The sequence below is a fragment of the Pleurodeles waltl genome, chromosome 1_2 (assembly GCF_031143425.1).
Source record: "Pleurodeles waltl isolate 20211129_DDA chromosome 1_2, aPleWal1.hap1.20221129, whole genome shotgun sequence".
Lineage (NCBI taxonomy): Eukaryota > Metazoa > Chordata > Amphibia > Caudata > Salamandridae > Pleurodeles > Pleurodeles waltl.
Window position 1 is genome coordinate 979375075 of NC_090437.1, and position 23684 is coordinate 979398758.

Genomic DNA, 23684 nt, shown 5'->3' on the forward strand with positions numbered 1-23684 from the left:
TCACTCAATCCTGTGAAGTCAGAAATTCTTCTTTGAAGACAAAACACTTATAACCCTCTGAACCCAACACTAGATGGCAGGAGTATGCAGAGCATTTGTATCTACAGCCACACATGCCATTGAATACATAGGTTACCTTAATACCCGTTTTTCACTCTACATATTTTGCCATGTGAATTGGTTTATACTCAGTACACGAGAACCTTCAAACCCTATATATATATACCCCCCAACCAAAAGGGTCCAGCAAACGTAATGATACACCACTTTTGTAAATCGGCCATCGTGACAAAATGTTACAGATTAAAACACTGTCACAAATAGCTGTTTTCTTCCTACTCAGCAGTTAAGGGGTTAAGATATACATGAGCTTTCTGTAATAAATGAGATGAGGAGTGATTTAGTCCTATTGCTTATCTTTAGCCTAGAACTTTAGCATGGAAGGAATCTTTCCTTGTACTGAATGTTTATGGTGACTGTAGATGTAAAAATCTGAAACAGATTGACCTACTACAGTTCCGTGGTAGTGGAATTTAGAAGTTGCAAAAGCTGTTGCTTCTGAGCTTTCTTGTATTTTAACAGAAGTATTTTTTTTTTAAAATGTTGCACCATGCAGATCATCAGATCACCTACCTGCATATTCATAGAACCAATCTAAGCATCTTTTGTTCGAAAATAAATCTTCTTCCGTTTTAAGTCTACTGGACTCATATTTTCTATACAATCTATAAATTAAAAAAAGGACAAACTGTAAGGCATTAGCTTTATTCCTACCATTCAATTTCTTACCACTACGTTTGAATGTTAATTCGAAGACTGACCACAAAAATTAACTAAATACTCATCTGAATTTTCATCATTCAGTCATTCTTGTTTTTTTTTTTATCTATGTGGAATAAAGGTTTTTACTACACAAGTGAAAAAACTAAATGAAACAGGTCTTCCAAATAGCTACATACAAATATATAGAGGGATATCTACACAAACTGCTAAACTGATACTTCAACTTTAAGAGTCCAACAAGCTGCCAGCCCTCCTACCGTGCAATACTGGTACTGTCAAAAAGCTTGTTTTGAAGGTTACCCAGTAGAAGGATCTTGACTTGAAGGTAACCCAGCGGTACTTTTGGAAACCTCAGCGAAGTTAGTACTATATATATGTATGTAGTATTTCTATGGCACACACCTAATTAAAAGGCAGTGGAAGTCTTACAGAGTCGAAGGAAAGCATGAATTCAAAGAGTGATAGGAGAGGTCACTGGTTCCAAACCCTTCTTAAATGAAGCAGCATTGCAGCAGACCTAGTAGACATGGTGATGTTCATCCAGATTGTGAATGCGTACACGGAAAAAGAGTTTCATGAGCTTTTTGGACTCAAAGATACTCAAAGGTAATACTCACAATGCTGCCATAAGACATCTTTGAGGGAGAATTGCCTTGGGATCACCAACACACAAATGTTTTGACACTGTATGTTCACTGTGGTGGTAAACAGATTGAGCCAAGATTCTACTCATTGTTTGAAAATTATCTGTGCCACCTCAGAGTGTAACTGCCATTTCTGACCGCTAGGTAATGTTGGCTCAGTTCATCTGCCCTAACATTTAAATATTCTACCAGGAGTTGGGCGATCATGAAGACTTTGTTACGTACAGCTTTCTGGCACAAACCCATGACTTCATGCCACCTTATTTGTTGCAGTACTACGTGGCAGCTGTGTTGTCTGTGGGAATCTGTACGAGTTTCCCCCTCGGTTGGGAGGAATGCCTTCAGTGCCAAGTGTATCACTCACAGCTCCAACAAGTTGAGGCGGAGGCAAGTCTCCGCTGAGACCAGAGTCCTCGGATCTCCAACTCTCCCAGATGATTTCCCCCGACCCAGTAACAATGCATCAGTTACAACAGCTAGCTCTGGGGGGTCTTCCGCCAGTACAACTGTAGATGTGCAACCACCACTGTATAACTCTTTTAGTCTCCTTCGACATCTGGATGAAACCTGACAGACTGCCTTGGTGTTGAGCCCACAGAGACATCAGATCCAATTGCAGAGTCTTATGTACTACCTGGTATCCAGGATGGCTCCTATGAAGGGGAGCTGAGGTGAAAGAGTGAAGTGTGGCTTTGGTATGTTGATGGCAAACTGCATTGATGTTAACAAGTAGTCTGTTGTCTGTAGGTGACTTATGACTGTGACGAGAGACCACCTTTAGCAGCCAATTGTTGAGGTATCAGAAGAGTGGTATTCCCAACCTCCATAGATGGGCTGCAACCACCACTATCAACCAGAGGTGCATTGATGAGGCCAAAGGGGAGCAGAGAGCCCTAAAAATATTCTTGTCCTACCTGAAACCATACGCATCCTCTGTGGGAATGGAGGACAGGAATTTGAAAATTTGCATCTTGGAAGTCCAGTACTAACACTATCTAGTCTCCCGGATCTGGGCTGGTAGAATTTGGGCCAGGTTGAGCATCTTGAACTTGTCCTTGAGGAGGAAGAAGTTCTGAGAGTGCATATTAACAATGGGGCAAAGGCCTCTATCTTTTTTGTGCACCAGGAAATAGCTGGAGTAACAACCAGTCCTGATCTGTGATGAAGGCAATCTTTTTATTGCTCCCTTGACCAAGAGACCCTGAACTTCTCCACAGAGTATGGACAAGTTGGTAGTAGTTGTGGCGTGGAAGATATGTCTGGGGAGTGAGAAGAAAGTTTGAGAGTATCCATATTCCATGATCTAGACCACCCATTGATCGGACGTGATGCTCCTCAGTTTGGGGAGGTGAAATGTGATGAGACCTCCCACTGGGAGATCGTGGGCCACGGAGGATGATTTAAAGAGGGTTTTCTGCAGGGCCAGGGGTTGGCGTTTGGGTAGTTTGTTGCCACTGGCGGCCTGGATACTGTTGGCATGTTCCCCAGCCTCTACACCAAGAAGAATGGGGTGTTGTTGCTGAGGTGCATATTGTCTTTGCCTCTGCTGGTAGCCCCTTCGAAAGCCGTGAAAGGAGTGTTGCTACTAGGGGAACTACAGGACTGGCACAGCTGAGCCCAGACAGCGGCAGTGACATTTCGTTCTATAGTCTTTGAATGGTTAAAAGAAAGTATCCAGGCATGGTGCCTAAGCACCACACTGGTGCAGACTGCACGACCCAGGGAATCAGTAGTGTACAGACAAGATTTAAATGAGTATTTTCCTGAAACCTGTCTGTCTAAAAACAGCCGCTGCAGGGTTGGACTGATGTCGTCTGGGACAGCTGTCAAGATGTCCACCACTTCGTCCATTAGTGCATGCAAATATCTGCCCAGGAGATATTTTTTATTTGCAGATCTAGGGTCAAGACTGGCCAAGGGGAACATTAGTTTAACAAATCCTCTTGGATTCTCTGTATGGAATGGACTGGGGTTCAAGGGACTAGTGGATGTCTGGACCACTAAGCTCTCCAGAATGAGGTGTTGTAGCAGAAGTCCAGGTCTCCAGGAGCAGGCTTGTGCCACCTTGCCACCTGCCTATTACCTGGAGGGAAAGATCCTGACTTTGCCTAGGTGCTCAACAGAATATCTGTAAGGGCCTTGTTAAATGGGTGGAGAGGCTCATGACTCAACTGTCCTGGGTTGAGGACCTCTGTAAGAACATTAGTATTGACTTCTTAGGTGGGTAAGGTAAGGTACAAAATCTCTGCCGCTCTCCAAGTGACTGTGAAAAAAGAGGCAAATTCCTCAGTGGCCATAGATGGGTTTGAGAAAACGGTCAGATCCGTCTTCTGCACCAGCAACATTGGTATCGGCTTAGGCACCCGAGCTGGTGGTGCCAGAGGTGGGAAAGGTGAGACCTATGTCAGAGGCCGAGGGGCACAGTTGGCCCAGAGTTCAGATCCACCAAAGGCAAACCAACTGGAGGCCCCCTCCGATCCATGGGAACCGAAGGCTCTCCAGCATGATCCGGTGAAGCACCAAAGATTTGGTCTATGGACATCTTTAGCTGCTGGAGCTGCTGCAGTATAATTGTCCGTTAAGGCTGGAGAGGAAGTGGGATTAGAATTAGCATCTCTTCGAGATGGAGGGTTAGGGGGAGAGACAAGACTGTGGCCTAGAGGGACAAGGAGGATCATGCGACTCGAAGTGGAAGGAGGCGGGATACCAATGTTTTGACTTTAAGTGACCATTTGGACTTACCTTAACTCCACGACCTTAACGACAACCGGTTATAGGAGCAGCCAAAGGAGCAAGAGTGGGAGTGGGCCTGCTCTCTCAAACAGAATTGCTTCTTCAACTTACGGAGTTAGACGACATTGAGTTTTGTTTCTTGCTCGTGGGTGGCCTTATTGTTCATCTTGGTGCAGCAGAGACACGACTCCAAGTCATGCTTGGAGCCACTGCACCATAGTCCGACATCGTGGATGTCTGTTGCTGATATCTGTCAGTTACAGTCACAACACAGTTCAAACACTGTAGTCCTAGGGGGTGACACTATCTGCACACTGAATTAAATTAGAGGAAAAAATACTGTCAGAAGTTACAGGATTCAATAAGCTCCAGATCCACTTAGGCAGGCAAATGCAGTATTCAAAACAATTAGAGGGAGCAGTGCAGATTTTTAAGCTGGGACCTTTTTTCGACAGTAAAATATAAAAGGAGACCACTGTACAGAACAGGGAAGTAGGACGGCAGTGAGGAATCTGTGGTTAATACAGTATTCACCAGAAAAGCATTACCAAAGGTAAGTAACTTGATTTTCTGATGGATACTTCTAACTGTAGATTCCTCACCTTCAGAACAGATACCAAAGCAGCACTTCACAAGTTGGAGGGTCTCCAAAGAGGCCTCAGGAAAATGCTCTGCTGCATCAAATGGCTGAAATGGCCTTCCCATTTGAGCTGGCTGTCAACGGAGTAGTGCTTTGTGAATGTGCGAACTAACACCTATGTAGAGGCCTGACAAATGTAAAAAAAGAGGCACTCCACATGGCAGAGCAGTGGTAGCAACCTTGGCCTTATTGGAACTGGCCCTCAGCCCTGCTGAAGGCTGCTTCTTGGCCAATGCATAGCAGATCTTAATGCAGACGACTATCCACCTTGACAAAATCCTTTTCTGCACCTCCTTACCTTTATTACCCAGAGAGCCCCAAAAAAAGCTGATCTTCCACCCGATTGTCTTTGGTGTGATTGACATGAAAGCTCAAAGCTCTTTTGGGATCAAGTTGATGGAGTCTCTCCTCTTCTTTCAAGGAGTGAGGAATCACAAGTTTAGACAGAAATGCCCCCGGTCCTCAACAGTACTTTGTCTGGGGGGGTTGGATGGGGGGAGGTCACGTAGGAGGCTGCACCGAGAAAGCCTGGAGCTCACTCATCTGACGCGCAATAATAATAGTAAAGAGTAATAAATCTTAGCATGTACTTGAATCTTGGTTATACCCCATACATCTTAGGGGGGGGGAGGAGCAGAAATGGAATAGATCATGGAGAACATCTTGGTCATCTGAGCCTTTCCAACTTTGTACTTTAAAAACTGGCTACAACTGTAGTGGACAACCAGACTTCTTGACCAGAGCCCACAGATGTTGATAAATTATGAGCATAAATAGGTCCCCACTTACTGATGTAAACTATAAGGAGAGAGTTGTTGTTGTTGTAGACTAAGAATCAAGCATCTAATGATGGAATAAAGCCCTTTAGCAGTAAAGTCTTCAGCTCAAGGATGTTCACGTATAGGGAACATAATAGTGACAACCAAAGGATCATGTATTCATACGAGTTCCACAGTGGCACTGCACAGGCATTCAATGGCATCTGTTGCCAAGGAGATCACACATCTGGCATGAGAAACATGCTGCCATCAGACAGTTGCTTTAGAAAGCCATCTACTCCAGATCTGGGAATTTACAGAGATGAAAAGCAGAAGGGAATGCTACTGCCAGGTATACACACACTGCATGCCTGACCATCAATCTAATCTCAATCTGTTTGTAGTTAGGCATTCACAATTCCCCTGCATTGCACATCCCACACAAAGTGTACATGTCTGCCAACCTTTGTTCCAGCACCTTTGCGGTTCTGGTCGGACAACCATGGCTATAGCTACCATTTCACTCCACACGGGAAGATATTTTCCTGGGTGGTTTTCAAAGACACAGTGCAGTACTTCCAAAGTTGCAGCCATGCCAAATCCCATTTAAGGGAGACTCTAAAATAGTCCTACATTCATAATAAGAAAACCATCCCAAGTACAAGAAGCCAAAGATAAAAAAAAGAACTAGTAAACTACTCAAATTTGACTGCCAAATGAGATCTCAAGTTTCCACGTCACATGATGGAATCTAAGGTCACCTGCAGTACAACACAAAATCAGGCTGCTTTTTATTATGCATTCAAAGGTAGCACCAACAAAATCTAAGAATAAAGTACTCTACTAAGTGGTTACATGTTGATTTAAGTCTGTTGTGAACCAATGCCATGTCATTAGTTGAACAATGGTTATTTAATTTTGCAGAATTGGTTTAATTTCCTTTTAATAACACCTACCCGTCATGTCTACTTTTCTTAGCTGTCAGATCATCTCCTGCTGCTGGTCTTCTTTTTTTCCTTGGTGGCATCACTTTGCTACAGTACTCTGTGGAACTGCAAGAATGCAGACCTACAGAAAGGTACAGAAGAACCAATAAACTAAAATGCAAGCACATATGATAGACTAGGCTAAAGCTAAACCTGAGGAGCACGCATTACATGACAGTGATTTTTGAATAACTTTGAGATATGAATCCGAGCTAAGCTGAATTGCCAGAGTACACATCAGGCAAATGTCACTAAAGAAATTATTTCAAAAGTAACTATATAAAGTATGAACAAGGCATATACTGTCTCATCACGAGTAAAATCACATACAATTAATGCAAATTAATGATATACATCAAGAATGAACATTTGTAACATTTACAAACTTACATAAATGCTAAAAAAAAAAAAGTATGGTGCCCTTCCAAATGGAGAAAATGTTGAGAATTGTAGGATGCACAGCTTTTCCACAGTAGTTTCACTGCACTGTAGGTCATTTGACCTACTACATAGTTCTGTGGCTAAATAGATGGGACAATAGAGGCACAATTTTTTGTACATCTACATTAAATTTCAATTTGACAAAGAAACCAACCAGGGCTTACTCTGCCAGTATGGTATTACAAAACCTTCTGGCTTGGATGCTCATACGTCTGGAGGGACACCAGTCAATAGTGCAGGTGTGAAAAAGCTCCACGGCAACCAGCTACCAAGCTGAAGTGTCCCTATAGTTTTGTAGACTGGAAACAGGCAACATATGTTAATTGAAAGGTTGTATCTGGTTCAAATGTCAGGCGGGTCTATAAGGCCACAACCATGGTGGTGAGGTTGTTTACCTCTACTGGCCTACGGTTCATCCCAAACTTTGCAAACTGGGCCAACTACACCCTTTTTGCACTCTACCCGGGAGGGGAGTCAAGGGCACCTGGGAGCGTGGAACAATGGCCCAGGCAGCTGCTAAGAAGAGTAGGGTGAAGGGGAGTGAGAAACCAGTCCCTGAAGATCTCACCGGCCGGGGGGTGTGTTCCACTCTTGCGGCGCATAAGGCGGCAAGTTGAAGTCCAGCCAGCAGGTGATACCTCTTGAAATCACCTGATCTATGGGAGAATGACCTCATATATAATGAGCCTAAGGTTCCTGGCCCTGGGGCAGCCACCGTGCTTGTGCTCTGCCCCCAGGATCTCGCAGGCCTGATTTTTTTTTGGGGGGGGGAGGGGGGGGGGGGGCTGGAGGGCTCCACTCTAGAGGCTTGAGGAGCATAAGGCGGCAAGATGAAGCCCAGCCAGCAGGAGATACCGCTTGAGATCACCTTATCTATGGAAGAATGAGCTCATATATAATGAGCCTAAGGATCCTGGCCCTGGGGCAGCCCGCTTGCTGGTGCTGCGCCCCCAGTTACAGGGCCTTTCTTCTGGGTTTGGCTCATTACATTCCCCTGGCATGACATCTGGGTCAAGACAAGACCTTCGACAGACTCACTTCTATTGTGCCCGGATGAAGACGGCCTCCGATGCAGTCTGTAGTCCTGTCCCACCTGCCAGACCAGTGGGAAGTAAGGGAAAAAGCTCAAGGCTTCCCTGAACCAGTTACCCCCAAACAAACAGTCTTGTAGAGAGATTCAACAAGATCCTAAAGGGCATGATAAAGGGCCTACCTGAGCCCATGCGGCACAAGTGGGACGTCCTCTTACCATGCCTTTTCTTTGCCTACAGGGAGGTGCCACAGAAGGGGGTTGGATTCAGCCCCTTAAAAATCCTCTATGGCAACCCTGGTATGGGACCAGTTATTAGCCTTGCCAAAGAGGGGCGGGAGCAAGCTCCCATGAAACCCCTTCAGGTTGTGGTCACCTGCATGCTGGCCCTCTGCAACCAGTTTCATTATTTCTGGAAGAAGGCGAGAAGCAATCTTGAGGCCAGTCAAGAAGTTATGAAGCTCTGGAATGACTAGAAAGTCACCCTGGTAGAGTTTCATCATGCCCAGAGAAGATGTGGGTTATGGGCCCAGAGCTCTCCAGGATCACTGGGCAGGTCCATATGAGAAGAAGGAGCAGAAGGGGAAGTCCACCTACCTGGTGGTGGACCTCAAGACCTCTACAACCATCCCCATATGAACCGCCTCAAACCACACTGAGAGGCCTAAAGTAAAACATGTACTTATCCACTGACTCACCTCCACCAGTTCTGCTTGCTGTTCTCCAGTTGGGGAGCATGCGGTTTCAGAGCCAGCACTCAACCACTCCAGATGCCCTTCTCATGCTTCTTATAGTGTTAAGGAGCACGTGAAAAGTGCCAAGATCGGTTTGAGCGTGCCGATTCGATGCTCGCTGAGGCACTGGGGGCTTGCGCCTGCTCCACCCAGCTGCCGAACACAACTCGGGTTGCATTTTAAACTCAAGTTTAAAGTGCACATCACTTTGGCCATCTCTCTTGCGACAGCCAGCCAGACAAGTGCACTTTAAAATTAAGTGGCCACCAATTCTCCCTACTGTTGCCACTGAGCAGCAGTGTCCCCGTCCTGACGCTCTGTGGTAGTGAAAAATAAATGGTAATGAATTAACTTTATCACCATTTTTTTTTTTTTTTTACTGTACGGCATTTTATTCAGTGGGGCGACGCTCCTCAGCCCTAATAGAGGAGCTGCAGCAGTCCCTCACCCTTGTACTCACATACCTGGCGTCCAAGACATTTACACTGGAGACAGTCCGCCTGTTAAAAATAAGATTTACAGGCTGTCAGACAAGGTGAAGGTCAGTATCAAGGAGGTCTCCAAGATGCTGTAGTGTGATCAAGCCCTTCAGTAGCCACTAGTCCAGCTCTGTTGTGTCAGTATCCAAGGCTAACCCACCAGGCACCACTCCAGAACTTAGGTTCTGTGTGGACTACATGGGACTCAATTCTGTCTTGAAGACTGATGCACACCCCATCCCCCAAACTGACAAGCTCATTGACAGGCTGCTCAGTACTTTTGATATGACATCAAGGTACGGGCAGATTTTCTCTGACCGAGGGGACAAAAGAGAGGCCTGCATTCTCAACCCCAGGGGGCAACTTCCAATTTAGAGTGATGCAATTTGGCTTAAAGAACATCCCTGCCACCTTTCAGAGGTTGGCCAGCTGGGTCCTAGCTGGGAAGGGGAGAATTCTTTGAAAGTTGCTTCTTTGTTGCAAAGAAGTAGCTGGTTTTGAACAGGGCCGCTGTTCACTGGAGTTTCTTGGTCCTTTAGTCCAGGCCAGTTCTCTCAGGCTTCAGAGGTCACTGGTCCCAGTCGGATGCGTCGCTGGTTGCAGGTTTTCGAAGTTGAGAACATGCCGGTAGGGCTTGGGCCAAAGCAGTTGTCGTCTTCCTCCTTCTCTGAAGGATTGTGGGTCAGCAGTCCTTGTTTCTTCAGGTTGCAAGAATCTGATTTCCTGGGTTCAGGGTCACCCCTAAATACTCAATTTAGGTGTGTGTTTATGTCTGGGGGGGCAGTAGCCAATGGCTACACCCTCCTTGTGCCTCCTCCCTGAGGGGAGGGGGGCACATCCCTATTCCTATCGGGGGAATCCTCCAAAATCAAGATGGAGGATTTCTAAAGGCAGGGGTCACCTCAGCTCAGGACACTTTAGGGGCGGTCCTGACTGGTGGGTGACTCCTCCTTGTTTTTCTCATTATCTCCCCTGGACTTGCCGCCAAAGGGGGGGGCTTTGTCCAGGGGGCGGGCATCTCCACTAGCTGGAGTGCCCTTGGGCATTGTAACACGAAGCCTGAGCCCTTGAGGCTCACTGCTAGGTGTTACAGTTCCTGCAAGGGGGGAGGTGTGAAGCACCTCCACCCAGAGCAGGCTTTGTTTCTGGCTCAGAGAGCACAAAGGCCCTCACCCCATGGGGTCAGAAACTAGTCTCTTAGTGGCAGGCTGGCACAGACCAGTCAGTCCTACCCTAGAGGACTGGGTAAAATATAAGGGGCATCTCTAAGATGCACTCTGTGTGCATTTTTAATACATCCAACACTGGCATCAGTGTGGGTTTATTGTGCTGCAAAGTTTGATACCAAACTTCCCAGTATTTAGTGTAGCCATTATGGCACTGTGGAGTTTGTTTTGACAAACTCCCACACCATATACTTAATATGGCCACACTGTACTTACAATGTCTAAGAATAGACAGACACTGTAGGGGCATATTGCACATGCAGCTATTCCCTCAACTGTGGTATAGTGCACCCTGCCTTTGGGCTGTAAGGCCTGCTAGAGGGGCGACTTACCAATGCCACAGGCAGCGTTTTGTGGGCATGGCACCCTGAGGGGAATGCCATGTCGACTTTGCCTTTTTCTCCCCACCAACACACACGATCTGCAATGGCAGTGTGCATGTGTTAGGTGAGGGGTTCCTTAGGGTGGCCAACACATGGTGCAGCCTTCAGGGACCTTCCCTGGTCACAGGGCTCTTGGTACCACTGGTACCTTTCACAAGGGACTTATCTGTATGCCAGAGGTGTGGTAATAGAGGAAACAATGGTACATTTTTAGGGAAAGAACACTGGTGCTGGGGCCTGGTTAGCAGGATCCCAGCACACTCTCAGTTAAGTCAGCATCAATATCAGGCAAAAACGTGGGTGGGTAACTGCAACAAGTGCCAGTTTCCTACAGGTACTACCTCTATTGCACCTTTGAGTAGAAGAGATTCTACCTTTTGTTTTAACAGAACAATGTGTTTGGGAGAAAGCCTATGTGAACGAGGGGGAATGTTTGGTGGAGTGGCGATGATTTCTAGGCAATAACCATTGTGGATAATTGACAGTACCTTTGATCAGATATAATTTGTTGCAAATGACGGTAGAAATATTGCAGTCTTCCTCCCACAGGAGATGTGTGCTGTGTGGGGATGAAGAAAAAGTCACTGCTTTGATGAGGTGGAGGCACCTCTTGTGGCAGTAGATTTGCCCCTACTTTTGAAATTGAGTCCTCTATAGGAGCCCCTGAAAGATCCCTTGGAATAATATTGTTGTCCCTGTTTTTGTTGGGACGTAAAGGCCTCTGATGTTTGGGGTTTAAAACCTCCTCTGAATTTAATCTTACGAAAAGTGCCCCGAAAAGGTGTTATGTAAAGGGCGCCCATGGCCTTTGCTGTATTGGAGTCCTTTTTTTAAATAATTTCAATGGTAGTATCCACCTCAGGTCTAAACAGTTGCTGTTTATTAAATGGCATATTAAGGACCGCTTGCTGTATTTCAGGTTTGAATCCTGATGACCACAACCAAGCATGCCTTCTGATCATAACACCAGTACTAATTCCCCTAGCCACGGTGCCAGCTGCGTCTAGTGCAGATCTAATCTGATTGTTGTCAATAGCTTGTTCTTCTGCCAACTACCTGTTGTGCCCTTTTTTTGGTGTTCTGTAGGGGGATATTGAAGGAACTCCTGCATTTCGTCCTAATGGGCCCCCGTCATACCTGGCTAAAAGAGCTTGGGAGTTGGCAATCCTCCACTGATTTGCAGCTTGAGTTGCCACTCTTGCCTGCTGCATCGAATTTGCAGCTTTCTTTATCACAGGGAGGAGCATCCCCTGTGGACTGACAGTTCACCATTTCCCTAGCTGCACTGACCACGATGGAATCAGGTGGCAATTGTTGTGATATAAAAATTGGATCTGATGGTGCAGCTTTTTATTTCTCATCCACCCTAGGTATTAGTACCCTAGCCTTTAACCGGCTCTTTAAAAATTTCATCAGCATGTTTTAACATGCCTGGTAACATCGGCAAACATTGGTACTGCTTTTGTGTAGAGTAAAGGGTGTCGAATAGGAAACCATCCTCTATAGGCTCAGAGTGTATCTGCACATTATGGTATGTGGATGCTCTGGCAATGATCCGATTATAGGCCGTGGTGTCTTCAGGTGGAGATGGCCTTGTGGGACACAGATCACGGTCATTAGAAGGAATTGGATCAGAATCGTACATATCCCATGGGTCTATATTATAAGGATTATCACCCATTATCACCCACATAATCCCCGTGTGAGGAGACAGAAGATTGTGCTGAAAACTGTGTAGGTGAAGGTGGTGGAGTGTGAGGTGGTGGGGCAGTGGAAAGGCAAATGCAGTGAAGAAGGCTGATGCACTGTCTTTGGCTTCTCCTTGTGCTTAAATATTTTCGCCGGTGAAGGGCCAGGTTCCAAACTTTCTTGGAATTACAGTTTCTGTTGGTTATAGGAGGAGGCGAGGCAATAATTTGCCCGGTATCCTTTTGGATCTGTATTTTCCTCTGCTTATGGTCCATGACTTCAAGAATAGGTCTAATGTCTGTTGATGGAACCCGTTTACTTCCCACAAATGATTGCTCCGAAAGGTTGGTGATAGACTGCTTTAAACAGGCCGAAAATGTGGTTTCTGAAGCAGATGGAAGTTTTTTCAGCTCCGAAGAGGAGCTTGGATGTTTCAGCTCCGAGGTGGTGTATAGCCGTTTCAGTTCTGAGTTGGAAGCTTCCATCTTACGACCCGATCCCGAAACAAGCATGGCAGTCTGTTCAGTGGAGCGCGTTTTGGCCTTTTTCAACGCCAAACCAGAGGGTCGGCCGACGAGATGTAGTTTTTGGGTGCGCCGATTGTCAGCAAGCAGTGCCCAAGCCCTTTTGTGACTTTTTAAACTGTTCTTGGTGATGGGAAGGGGCTGGTGTACTTACGTACTTCGCCACAGGAATAACTTGGCTGTCCCCATCTGAGTCATGGTCAGAGTCGGAGTCTGCGATGGAGACTGCAGTTTGCGCCTGTTCCTCACCAAAAATGTCGGGTGCTTGTTCTGTCGACTTCGATGCCATCTCTACCCGTCTTGCTCTTCGATCCCGTAAAGTCTTATTGGATCGGAAGGATCGGCATGCCTCGCAGGTTTCTTCCTTATGATCTGGAGAGAGGCAGAGGTTACAAACCGAGTGTTGGTCGGTGTAGAGGAACTTGGCGTGGCACAGAGGGCAGAATCAAAATGGAGTCCGATCCATGAGCCTGTGACGCAATGGGCCCGAGAAGGGCACCGGCACCCGAAAGGGCGTTTAATCGATCCAACGCTACAATCGGATCGAGTGTAGTAAAAAAAATAAGCGCTCAAAAATGATACAGACATTGAAGGAAAAGATACAGAAGTTCAGATGCCGAACCGAGATCTACCGGAGCGAGGGAGAACACATCCGAACCCGACGGCAGAAATAAATCAGTCTAACAAAGGACTCGATGCCCATGCGCACTATCACCAAGAGGAGTCGTCACTGGATCTCGTGACTCGAAAAAGCTTCTTCAAAGAAAAACAACTTGTAACACTCCGAGCCCAACACTAGATGGCAGACCATGCAAAGAATGTGTATCTGCAGTTACACATTCCATCAAACACATGGATACCATGACTTCTTAGATGTGCTGCAACTGTGGCGATGCACTTTGTGACGACCTGTGGCGCTGATTCTATGCTGAAGGGCAGTACTATGAAGTGATAGTGCACCTTGTCTAAGACAAATCTGACTTATTTTATGGGTCTTTGGTTCATTGGGATGTGTAGGTAGGCATCCTTTAGCAACAAGGTTGCCATATAATCTCCCTTGTACAGAAGTGGTATAACTCTTTGGAGTGTGGTCATTTTGAAGTGTTAAATACATTTGTTTAAGAACCTGAGTTCTAGGATTGGTCTCAGAGTTAGATCCTGTTTTGGGACCAGGAAGTTACTAGAACAGTTCCCCTTGTATCTTTCCCTTGTTGGTACCCTTTCAATGGCTTTCTTTTGTAAGAGTTATTAAACCTTCAGAGATTCGTGAAACACCTTTCTACGCTGTAGGAGAGCAGCCATTTTGGCCTTAAGCCTTCTCTTTTTGCGTTTGACCTTAGTTGCTTTTTGTCTGGCGTTGAGTGTCTGTGATGGCCTCTTTTTCAGCGTTGACAGTTCTGAAACTTTAGCCTTCTCTTTCAAGATTTCTCACTCCGGATGGTGTAGTCCAGGGTTTCTATGTTACCCTGCCCCCCTCGGTATTCCTCGCTCAGGATCTATGCATCTTTTTGAACTTTAGCTGGCCTTCAGTTGTAGGTTACTGAGAGGCTGCCTTCTGGTGTTTACTGTCCAGGACTTTTGGGTCAGAGTCTTTTAGCAGTTTCATTACTGTGGCCTTCTTTGTATCTGTGTCCTCCAACGGTGTATTCTTCACTTGTCTTTTTGGGGCATCTGCCTCATAGATCTCAGCATCCGAGTCTTCTCCCTGGGCCTGCCCTGCCTCCTCGACATTATCCTCGTCTTCACTGGACAGGCCGAGCTCCTCAAGTGAAATTTGTTCCTTCTGAGTGCTTGCCATGATGGTGTAGTGTTCCAGGCTCTGTCGTTGACGTACCTTTAGGGCCTTGGGTACAAACGCTGCCCAAGCCTCACAGGCCTCGTTTCAATGACGCTTCAGGAGACAGATTGCAGACCTCATGTGGGGCTCTCTGGGCAAACTTGCGGTGGCAGTTGGGACATAATTTAAAGCAAGAGTCCATGACCTGTGCCTGCCTTCATTCTCAGACCACATGGCTGTTACAGGTGGGGTCCCATGTCAGAAGGGGAAAAGGGTCCCTTTTTCCTTTTGTTGTTGTTTTTGGTTGCAGTCTTCGGAGAATTCTTCAAAATCCTAAAAGAATTCAACGTTTAAAAAAAATGCAAAACTATTCCGGAGCTCCTCCATTGCTTCCAGACCCAACGGTGTAAAAAAAGAATCTGAAGATGGCGACTAAGCACAGGAACAACTGGGGTGCCTTTTGACATCACACAAGGGAATAGACATACCACCAAATGGTGGTCGATGACACCCACAAAAAAAAATAATAATAATAATAATAATAATTCCGGATCGAACCACTAGATGGCTAGAAAGTAATCATGCTGCAAAACACCTGTACCACCTCAGTTTGTTAAGGGATATGGCACCACTGTTGCCCCCTTAACTGAGATGACTTTAAAGAAGCAGCCCAGGAAGGTGATCTGGATAGAGGACTGTCAGAAAGTCTTTGATACCCTCAAAGTAGGCCATGTGTATGGCATCGGTACTAAAGATTCCTGACTTCTCTAAGGAGTTCATAATGCGGACAGATGTTTCAGAGCATGACAAAGGGGCTGTCTTAGCACAGTTGAATGAGGAGGGCCTAGACCTACTGGTAGCCTTCCTTAGCAGGAGGTTACTTCCACAGGAACAGAGGTGGAGTGACACTGAAAGGGAGGTGTCTGCTGCTGTCTACGAACTGAAGAAGTTGGGATCATGCTGGTTGGGGACTCGCTTCCGGGTTCAGACAGACCACAGGCCCCTCAGATGGCTCATGCAAATGAAGAGTGAAAATCCCAAACTGTTGAAATGGTCCATCTCCCTAAAGCTAATAGATTTTAAACACCATCATGGGTCAGGTCAGACCACGCCCATGCTGACAGTCTATCCAGGTTCTTCTGCCTTAGTGATGAGAACTCCCAAGGGGCTGGGTAGCTCTTCCCTCTTTCAGCAGTGGGACAGGGGAGTGCTGGGGGACCTATCAGGCTTTAGGGGAGGTTTTCTTGCCTCTTCCTCCATTTTTGCTGATCTCATTTTTGCTGACCTTAGGAACTGCTAACCAGTGCTGCAGTGCATGTGCTCACTCCTTAAAACAAGACAACACTGGCTTATCCATAACTGGCATATTTTATTTACTTGTAAGAGCCAGGTAAAGGGGCACTACAAGTGCCTCGAGCATGTAAATTAAATGCTACTAGTGAGGTTGCAGCACTGTTTGTGCCACTCACTTAAGTCGCCCTTTAAACATGTCTCAGGCCTGCCATTGCAGCATGTGTGTGCAGTTTTTCAACTACGATTTCAACCTGGCAAAGTAAACCTTTTGCGGGGCCCAAACCTCCCTTTTTCATATATATATATGTTACCTCTAATATAGGCCCTAGACAGCTCAGATGACAGGGTGCAGTGTATGTATAATGTAGGACATTTAATGGTAAGTTTTACATGTCCTGGTAGTGAAAAACTCACATTAATTTTTCACTGCTTCACATCCCACCTCTTCCATAGACTAACATTGGAGTTCCCTCATTACATTTAACAAGCAGTAGTTTCCAAATGGGAGCAAGCACTGAGTTCATGTTTAGAGTCTTTGGAATTGTAATGACATATCCTAACTTATGTTGAAGTTGGATTTTAAATTACAATTTTGAAAATGTCACTTTTAGAAAGTTGGCATTCACCTGCGTGAGACCTTTAGTGCCTGTAACCTGGGTCACATGACTGGGTGTAGCTGACAGCTGAGCTTTGAGTATTCCTCCTAGACAGCCACACACAATAGGGAGCGTAGGTGTGCCTATAAGGGCCATCACTGGTAGAATGGAGGGAACCACTGGGCACAGCCCCACTTACACATGAATATGCTGTGTCTTGCCTCCATACAAAGGGCTGCGTACCCCCGGTAGTTAGACTGGAGCCAGGACAAGGGAGGCAAGATGCCTGGTGACTTCAAAGGGAAACCACTAAAAGCTTTTCCCCATTTCAAATACAAAACCAGGTGTAAAAACAGGACCACAGACACCATCACTTCAGTACACTTCTGGACCTGTGGATACTCTGCCAGGAATGACTGCCACTCTGCGTGACTGCTGCCTTGCCGGACTATTGCCTTGTTGGACTGCTATCTTGCTGTGCTGACCTGCTGCCTTGCTGTCCTCTTGCCTGGGTGAGAAGGACTGGGCCAGCATCTCTTGAACCCAGAACCCCAGAGTGACTCCAAGGGTTGGTTGAGTGGCCTCCTAACTTGAGCCTCGGGACAGAAGGCTCCAACAACCTTGCTCAGGCACTTGGACTCTGAAATCTGAGTGTACCCTGTCAGGTAGTGCCATTCCAATCCTGGACCCCTGGAAGTGGGCCTAAGGTGCTCTGCAAACCTCTGTGGATCCAACAGAACCGACATATCTCTTCTGCTACACCACACAACTTGGTTGTGTGCTCCTTTTGTGGGGTGTGTTCACTGTGTTACTGTTTTAAGTGCTGCACAAATACTTTACACATTGCCTCAGAGTGAATCCTGACTGCTCTGTGCCATGCTACCTGAGGGATTGAGCACAGATTAATTTAGAGTTTGCTTTTGACTTCACCTGAGAAGAATTGTTGTTTCTGCTTGAGAAAGCTTAAACCCCCCCACCCCCTCATAATACATGCTATACTTGTGTCACTGGTCGAGTACTCCTGGGAAGTTACCCACTGGTTCTACTTGTTGGGCCCTATGAGCAAGAAGAAAGTAAAAATAACTCAAAGGACATATAAAAAATATTTATACCTGTTTGGTGATCGTCTTGGCCAACGTCTTCAGTCAAATTCTATGGAAAATAATCAGATAAATTTTCTGTTCTAAAGTACCATGCAGTAATTTAGTCACCAATATTTTCTCAATGTACATTAACACATATTAAACAAAGCTGAAAGTAATCTGAAAATGTACTTACTTGCACACACTGATTCTGCATATGTGAATCCATAGAGGTATAGTTCGTTAATAGGGAGCAGAACTAGTGTCAGAAGTAATTACTCTTAAATTAATTACATAATCTACTTGCTCATCTTTGAACTGTAACGTGAAATAACAGTGTTGAGACAAGGGGTCTCATTCACAAAGGTAAGTTAAAATTTGAAGTAAGTTAGTGCTTTCTAGTAAGTTTACCACCGCTGTTGGTGTTCACAAATTCCGAGTGTTAACTTACTACAAAAGTGTAAGTTACATGGCTACACTCAAGAGTAATACAATTGACTTACTCATATGTGTGGGTGGCATTGCTCCATAAACCCCTTTCACTCCTCCCTAATCACATTACCTTTACTAGTAACTCTGTCCCTTTTCCCCACCCACTCCTTTGTGACCCTCTCGCATATAGGACTAAACTCTATACTTACATATACGAAGACTGCATTCAGAGGGGATAACTCAGCACAAATAAGCAGAGGCAAATAGGTACACTTTGTAGTGCATTCTCTAGTATTACAAAACAAACTACAAAGTGCAGTTTGTGAATCAGGCCAAAGTCTTGAGGAATCTACTTGCCCCCTCTCTACTGCAAGCAAGATTTTATCAGGGCAAGCTGACTCAGTCTGGCAACAGATCTCGAGCTGGCAAAGAACATGTGTTCTATTTATTCATTTATTTATTGGTTAATTTCTTTTTACAAATTGCTGCTTATTTTATCCCTGGGATTGTCGGAAAAGTTAGAGGATTTTGTAAACACCAGAGAAAGAAATGTAAAGTGAACTGTCTGACAATAGTACTGGGGTACATACAGTGTGCAATGAAAGGCTTGCAGATGTCAGTTTTTCTAGCACACAATATTTAAAAAGAGGTACTACTGGGGGGCGCACATGGTGGTGGTGAATGACTGGGGTTTCTCAGACCAGAGAGAGCCCTCCCTTATGGTGGCTAATAGGACAATGGACCCAGTGGGTTACCCAAGGTATCTGTATGGGGGGGGGGGGGGTTGGCAGTGGATCTAGTGGCCAACAGCTATAGTGGTTAATATCTGGGAAAGGGCTGAGCAGCTCATAGGGTGGAAGGAAAGAGTTGCACTGGTGCCACTACTGTGGGAGGAAGAGGCACTAAAAGGGTCTTAGGAATATTGAAGGCTACAAAACGTGGGACCAGTTAGGCCAAATATGAGATGTTGGTTAGTCAGTGCCTCAGATACCTACAGAAGCAGCATATTCTTAATCACCTTGAAATATAGGGTGCCCGTTCCTCCCCGACAGGTAATCACATACATATCCTTGGTGTACACCACACTTTTGGCCTATAGTCTCCCCTACTTGGCCCCCCTCTTTGGGACAGATGGGATATGGAACTAGGTAGACTGGGGATGAGGGTTGGGGAGAGGTTTGCTGCTACTCACAGAAGGTGGCGATTCAGATGGGTTTTCGCCTGGTCCCGTTAAAACTGCTACATAGGGTGTACTTCACAAGGGCACACTTACATAAACTAGGGAGATGTGCCTCTGAGGGGGTGTGGCCGGAGGGGTACCCTGCTCCACATGTTATGGGAGTGCCATTGGGAGCAGAAGTATTGGGAGCAGGTGGGGTTGCGACTGTCTAAAGTAGTGGAGGTCCGGATGCAGCTTACTCCAGTTGTTTGAGCTGGGCATATGGGGAAAACAGACTTTGGAGAAGTATACCCTGCTTTGCTGTAATGTGTCCTTGGCGGTTTCAAGGTGGATATAGCTAAGCGGTGAGGGCGCTCTGACTGCCCACATTGGTGTATGTGGGTGAAAGAATAGGGTATAAATTTAGGGGTTTGACTCTGCAAGTTCGATAGAGTTTGGCACCCCTGGAGAGTCAAGGAGGACTGGGTTGAATGACTGACACCATCCCCCCACCTCCCCTGAGAGGCTTGTAGGAGTGGATTGCCTACGTACAGGTGGGAGGGGACTCCTGGGCATGGGTGTGATGAAGGGTTGTACAAATGGGGGGCACGTCCAGTTCCCAGTGTTTCCTACATCAGTGGAGACAGAGGGTGGTGTGGTTTGATGCCCGGTATTTCTGTGCATGGACTGGAAAGCGCTGCCAGGGCGCTGTTTGGGGGTGGGGGTTATGGGGCTGTTTGAGTGTTTCTCTTTTGTGTGCAATTGACCGGCTTGCTGGCCATGTGTTTCCATTATTGGTGTACTGTGTGCGTTACGTTGATAAATGCCAATAAACAGATTGCTTAACAAAAATTGTTTAAAAACATTTAAATAGCTTGTATATGAACTGTACAAATATTTATTAGTTAGGAAAGTACCTTCTTGTAATTCTTAATTTAATGGAAACAAAGGTTTTAAAAGGATCAAACCAAATCAGAAATTTTAATTGATGAGGTACAAATGATAAATATTTCCTGAAACCAGACTTCCACACGTTATCATTTGTACACTATATCATTTTATCAGAATAACTGCTTCAAACTGGGAATGTTTGTAACCATTTCAATCGAAATGTGTGGTCTGTAAATGGCAGTGTAATACCACATCATGTTATAGCAATATATTTATTAAGTGGGAGTTTTCAAACATGAACTGAAAAACATTCCCGCTCCTTACCAGATGACAATGCTATTAGTAAACTAAGAGGCAAATCTGTGATGATGTATACCCTACATTTGGGCTAGACTTATTATTAATAAAGCAAAAGTTTAGTCTATTAAATCAAACATGAGTTTTTGAACAGCAGACATGCTGAACCTACATATTATATTGAAGTGAAGTGATAGTGAAGCGAAAGGCGACTGTGAAATTAAGTATCTGCCAAGGATCACACAATTAGAGACCAGTTGGTGGGTTAGGCGCATTACTGTTGGGTCGAGTAGATTATTCAAGTCTCTAGACTTGCAGGTCTGGTAACATTTTAATGATTTTATGAGGTCTGAGGCTCTAGCTCTCACCAAGACAGTGTCTGAAGGGAATTATTCCCTCTAAAAACAAGATCACAGGGTTGAATAACTTGAGAAACGGAGACAGAGGAGGCTCACTATAGTGTTGAACTGGAGAGAAGAATTTATAAATTGGAGATCCACCATCAGTTGCTTGTTAATAAAATAGATGATGGAGAAAACCGATCCTGACTCAACAACTTACACACTAAAGGAATTCTGAAGATGGTGACTGATAGTGAGTTGGAAACATATGTGAGGGACCTCCTAAACTCTTTGCTAGAAAAAGCAAAATAATACCATACTGAGCTGGTTCGAACCCACTGATTATTAAATGCCTTCCATATAAAGAATAAACTCAGACCAGATAACTCACTGGGGGGCTGTGTGAGTGTTTCTCTTTGGTGTACAATTCGCCGGCTTGCTGCCGCTGTATTTCCTTTATTGGTGCACTGTGTGAATTATGTTGATAAATGCCAATAAACAGATTGCTTAAAAAAGGAAAACATTTAAATAGCTTGTATATGAACTGTACAAATATTTATTAGTTAGGAAAGCACTTTCTTGTAATTCTTAATTGTAATGGAAACAAAACGTTTAAATAGGATCAAAACAAATCAGACTTTTTAATTGGTGATGTACAAATGATACATATTTCCTGAAACCAGACTTCCACACATTATCGTTTGTACGCTATATAGTTTCATCAGAAAAACTGTTGGGTAAATATCAACCCATAAACATAATTGATAACATACAGAAGACCTACAGCAAGCAACTACTGGTAAAATTAAGGGAGTGGATATGGTCCAAAAGTGTGTTATCGTACCTCTAGGCAGGTTATGTCACTAAGACAAGCATGATTGCTCAGGTCCTGTGATTCTTGACCATTAAGTGGACAATTGTTGCTATTAAATTGGGGGCTGTTATGTGTCGCATTTGTAGATTTACGAGCTGCCTTCGGCCTTGATCCCTGGTCAAAACTCTGGGAGGTCCTGGGGAATATTGGGGTGCTTGTTGGCTTACTGGCGCTGATTCAGCAATTATATACAGACAAGTTTGCTAGGGTCAGGGGGGTCTGGATGGGGAAACCAGGAAAGACATTCCCATAACAAGAGAAGTGCCCCAGGGCTGTGCCCTGGCGCCCACTCTCTTTCTACTATCCATTAGTGGTTGCATCATCTACCTTATGGATTGCGAAAATAATTCCCCTAAAGTGGGTGGGCGTAAGGTGTGGGTCTGCTATTTGCAGACAACACAGTTCTTTTGTCTAAAACCGTGAGGGGCTTAAGCACTCTCTGGTGAAGTTAGGTCTACTTTGTAAAGACCACGACCTAGAACTCAATAGCAGCAAAATAAAATATATGATATGCAGTCCTTGAAAAAAAGCGAAGCGGGGGATGTTATTTTGGAGGGTGCCTCAGTAGATAGGGTCTCTGAGTTAGACTATCTTGGGGTGAGATTTAATTTTTTTGTAGATGGTCTGCCCAGACCGAAAAAAGCTCACTGATCTTAAAACTCAGAGCTGGGTTTACTTTTAAGGTTTGCTAAATTGGGACTCCACATACCCATCTCACAGGCCTTGGAGATATACAAAGCTCAAGCATGTGGGACAGCCTTATATGGGGCAGACCTGTAGGGCTACTGCAATCTTGATTCTTTACTGAGAAGAGAGAACCTCTTTATTAAATCCATGCTCAGGCTTCCCAAAGAGTGTCCCCTTAATCACAATAAGTTATGATTTAAACCGGAGACAAAATTTCAGACATAGCCTGAATAAAAGTTATCCTCTGTTGGGTCAGGTTTGGTTCGTCTAAAGAACTAGATCCATATAGAGATTGCCTTAGAGAGATAAAGGATGACCACCTGGCACATATGATCCCCTGGTTAACACATGTAAGAACAAGTTACTTACCTTCGATAACGCATTATCTTGTAGAGACTATGGGGGTCATTCTGACCCTGGCGGGCCAACAACCGCGGGAGCACCGCCACGGCATTCTGACCGCAGCGGTACAGCCGCGGTCAGATACGGGAAACCGGTGGTGTACCGCCGGTTTCCCGCTGCCCAAGGGAATCCTCCATGGCGGCGCTGCTTGCAGCGCCGCCATGGGGATTCCGACCCCTTTACCGCCAGCCCAGAACCTGGCTGGCGGTAACGGGTGTCGTGCGGCCCCTGGGGGCCCCTGCAGTGCCCATGCCAATGGCATGGGCACTGCAGGGGCCCCCTAACAGGGCCCCACCAAGATTTTCAGTGTCTGCCACGCAGACACTGAAAATCGCGACGGGTGCAACTGCACCCGTCGCACCCCTTCCACTCCGCCGGCTCCATTCGGAGCCGGCATCCTCATGGAAGGGGGTTTCCCGCTGGGCTGGCGGGCGGCCTTCTGGCGGTCGCCCGCCAGCCCAGCGGGAAACTCAGAATTACCGCGGCGGTCTTTTGACCGCGCAGCGGTATTCTGCCGGCGGAACTTTGGCGGGTGGCCTCCGCCGCCCGCCAAAGTCAGAATGACCCCCTATGTTTAGTTGCAGATTCCTTTCCTTTGACATCCCTGGTGTCAGTTTAGAATCTGGAATTTTTTGCTGAGCAATACCCTGTGCACGCCATCGGGTGGCGTCGTTCAGATCAGTGTGGGTCGTTCTGTTCTGCGTGACATCGTCAGCGTCACTGGACCCATCTGTGACGTCACGGTCGCCTATAAAGGCACCACCCCAGCGCGCGTACATCAGTTCTTTTACTCACAAACTTCC

At 45.7% G+C, this 23684-nt stretch overlaps 1 protein-coding gene across 2 annotated transcripts in view; it reads right to left on the bottom strand.

Annotated features, from left to right (window-relative positions):
* DCUN1D4 (defective in cullin neddylation 1 domain containing 4) overlaps nt 1-23684 on the bottom strand; it is a 227473-nt gene that overhangs the window by 146744 nt on the left and 57045 nt on the right. For both annotated transcript variants that reach the window (XM_069201468.1, XM_069201476.1), the window contains 3 exons: nt 17829-17868; nt 6515-6626; nt 634-725 (listed from right to left, as the gene is read on the bottom strand). In XM_069201468.1, coding sequence (XP_069057569.1) covers nt 634-725; nt 6515-6626; nt 17829-17868 — 244 coding nt within the window. The remainder of the gene's footprint in view (nt 1-633; nt 726-6514; nt 6627-17828; nt 17869-23684) is intronic.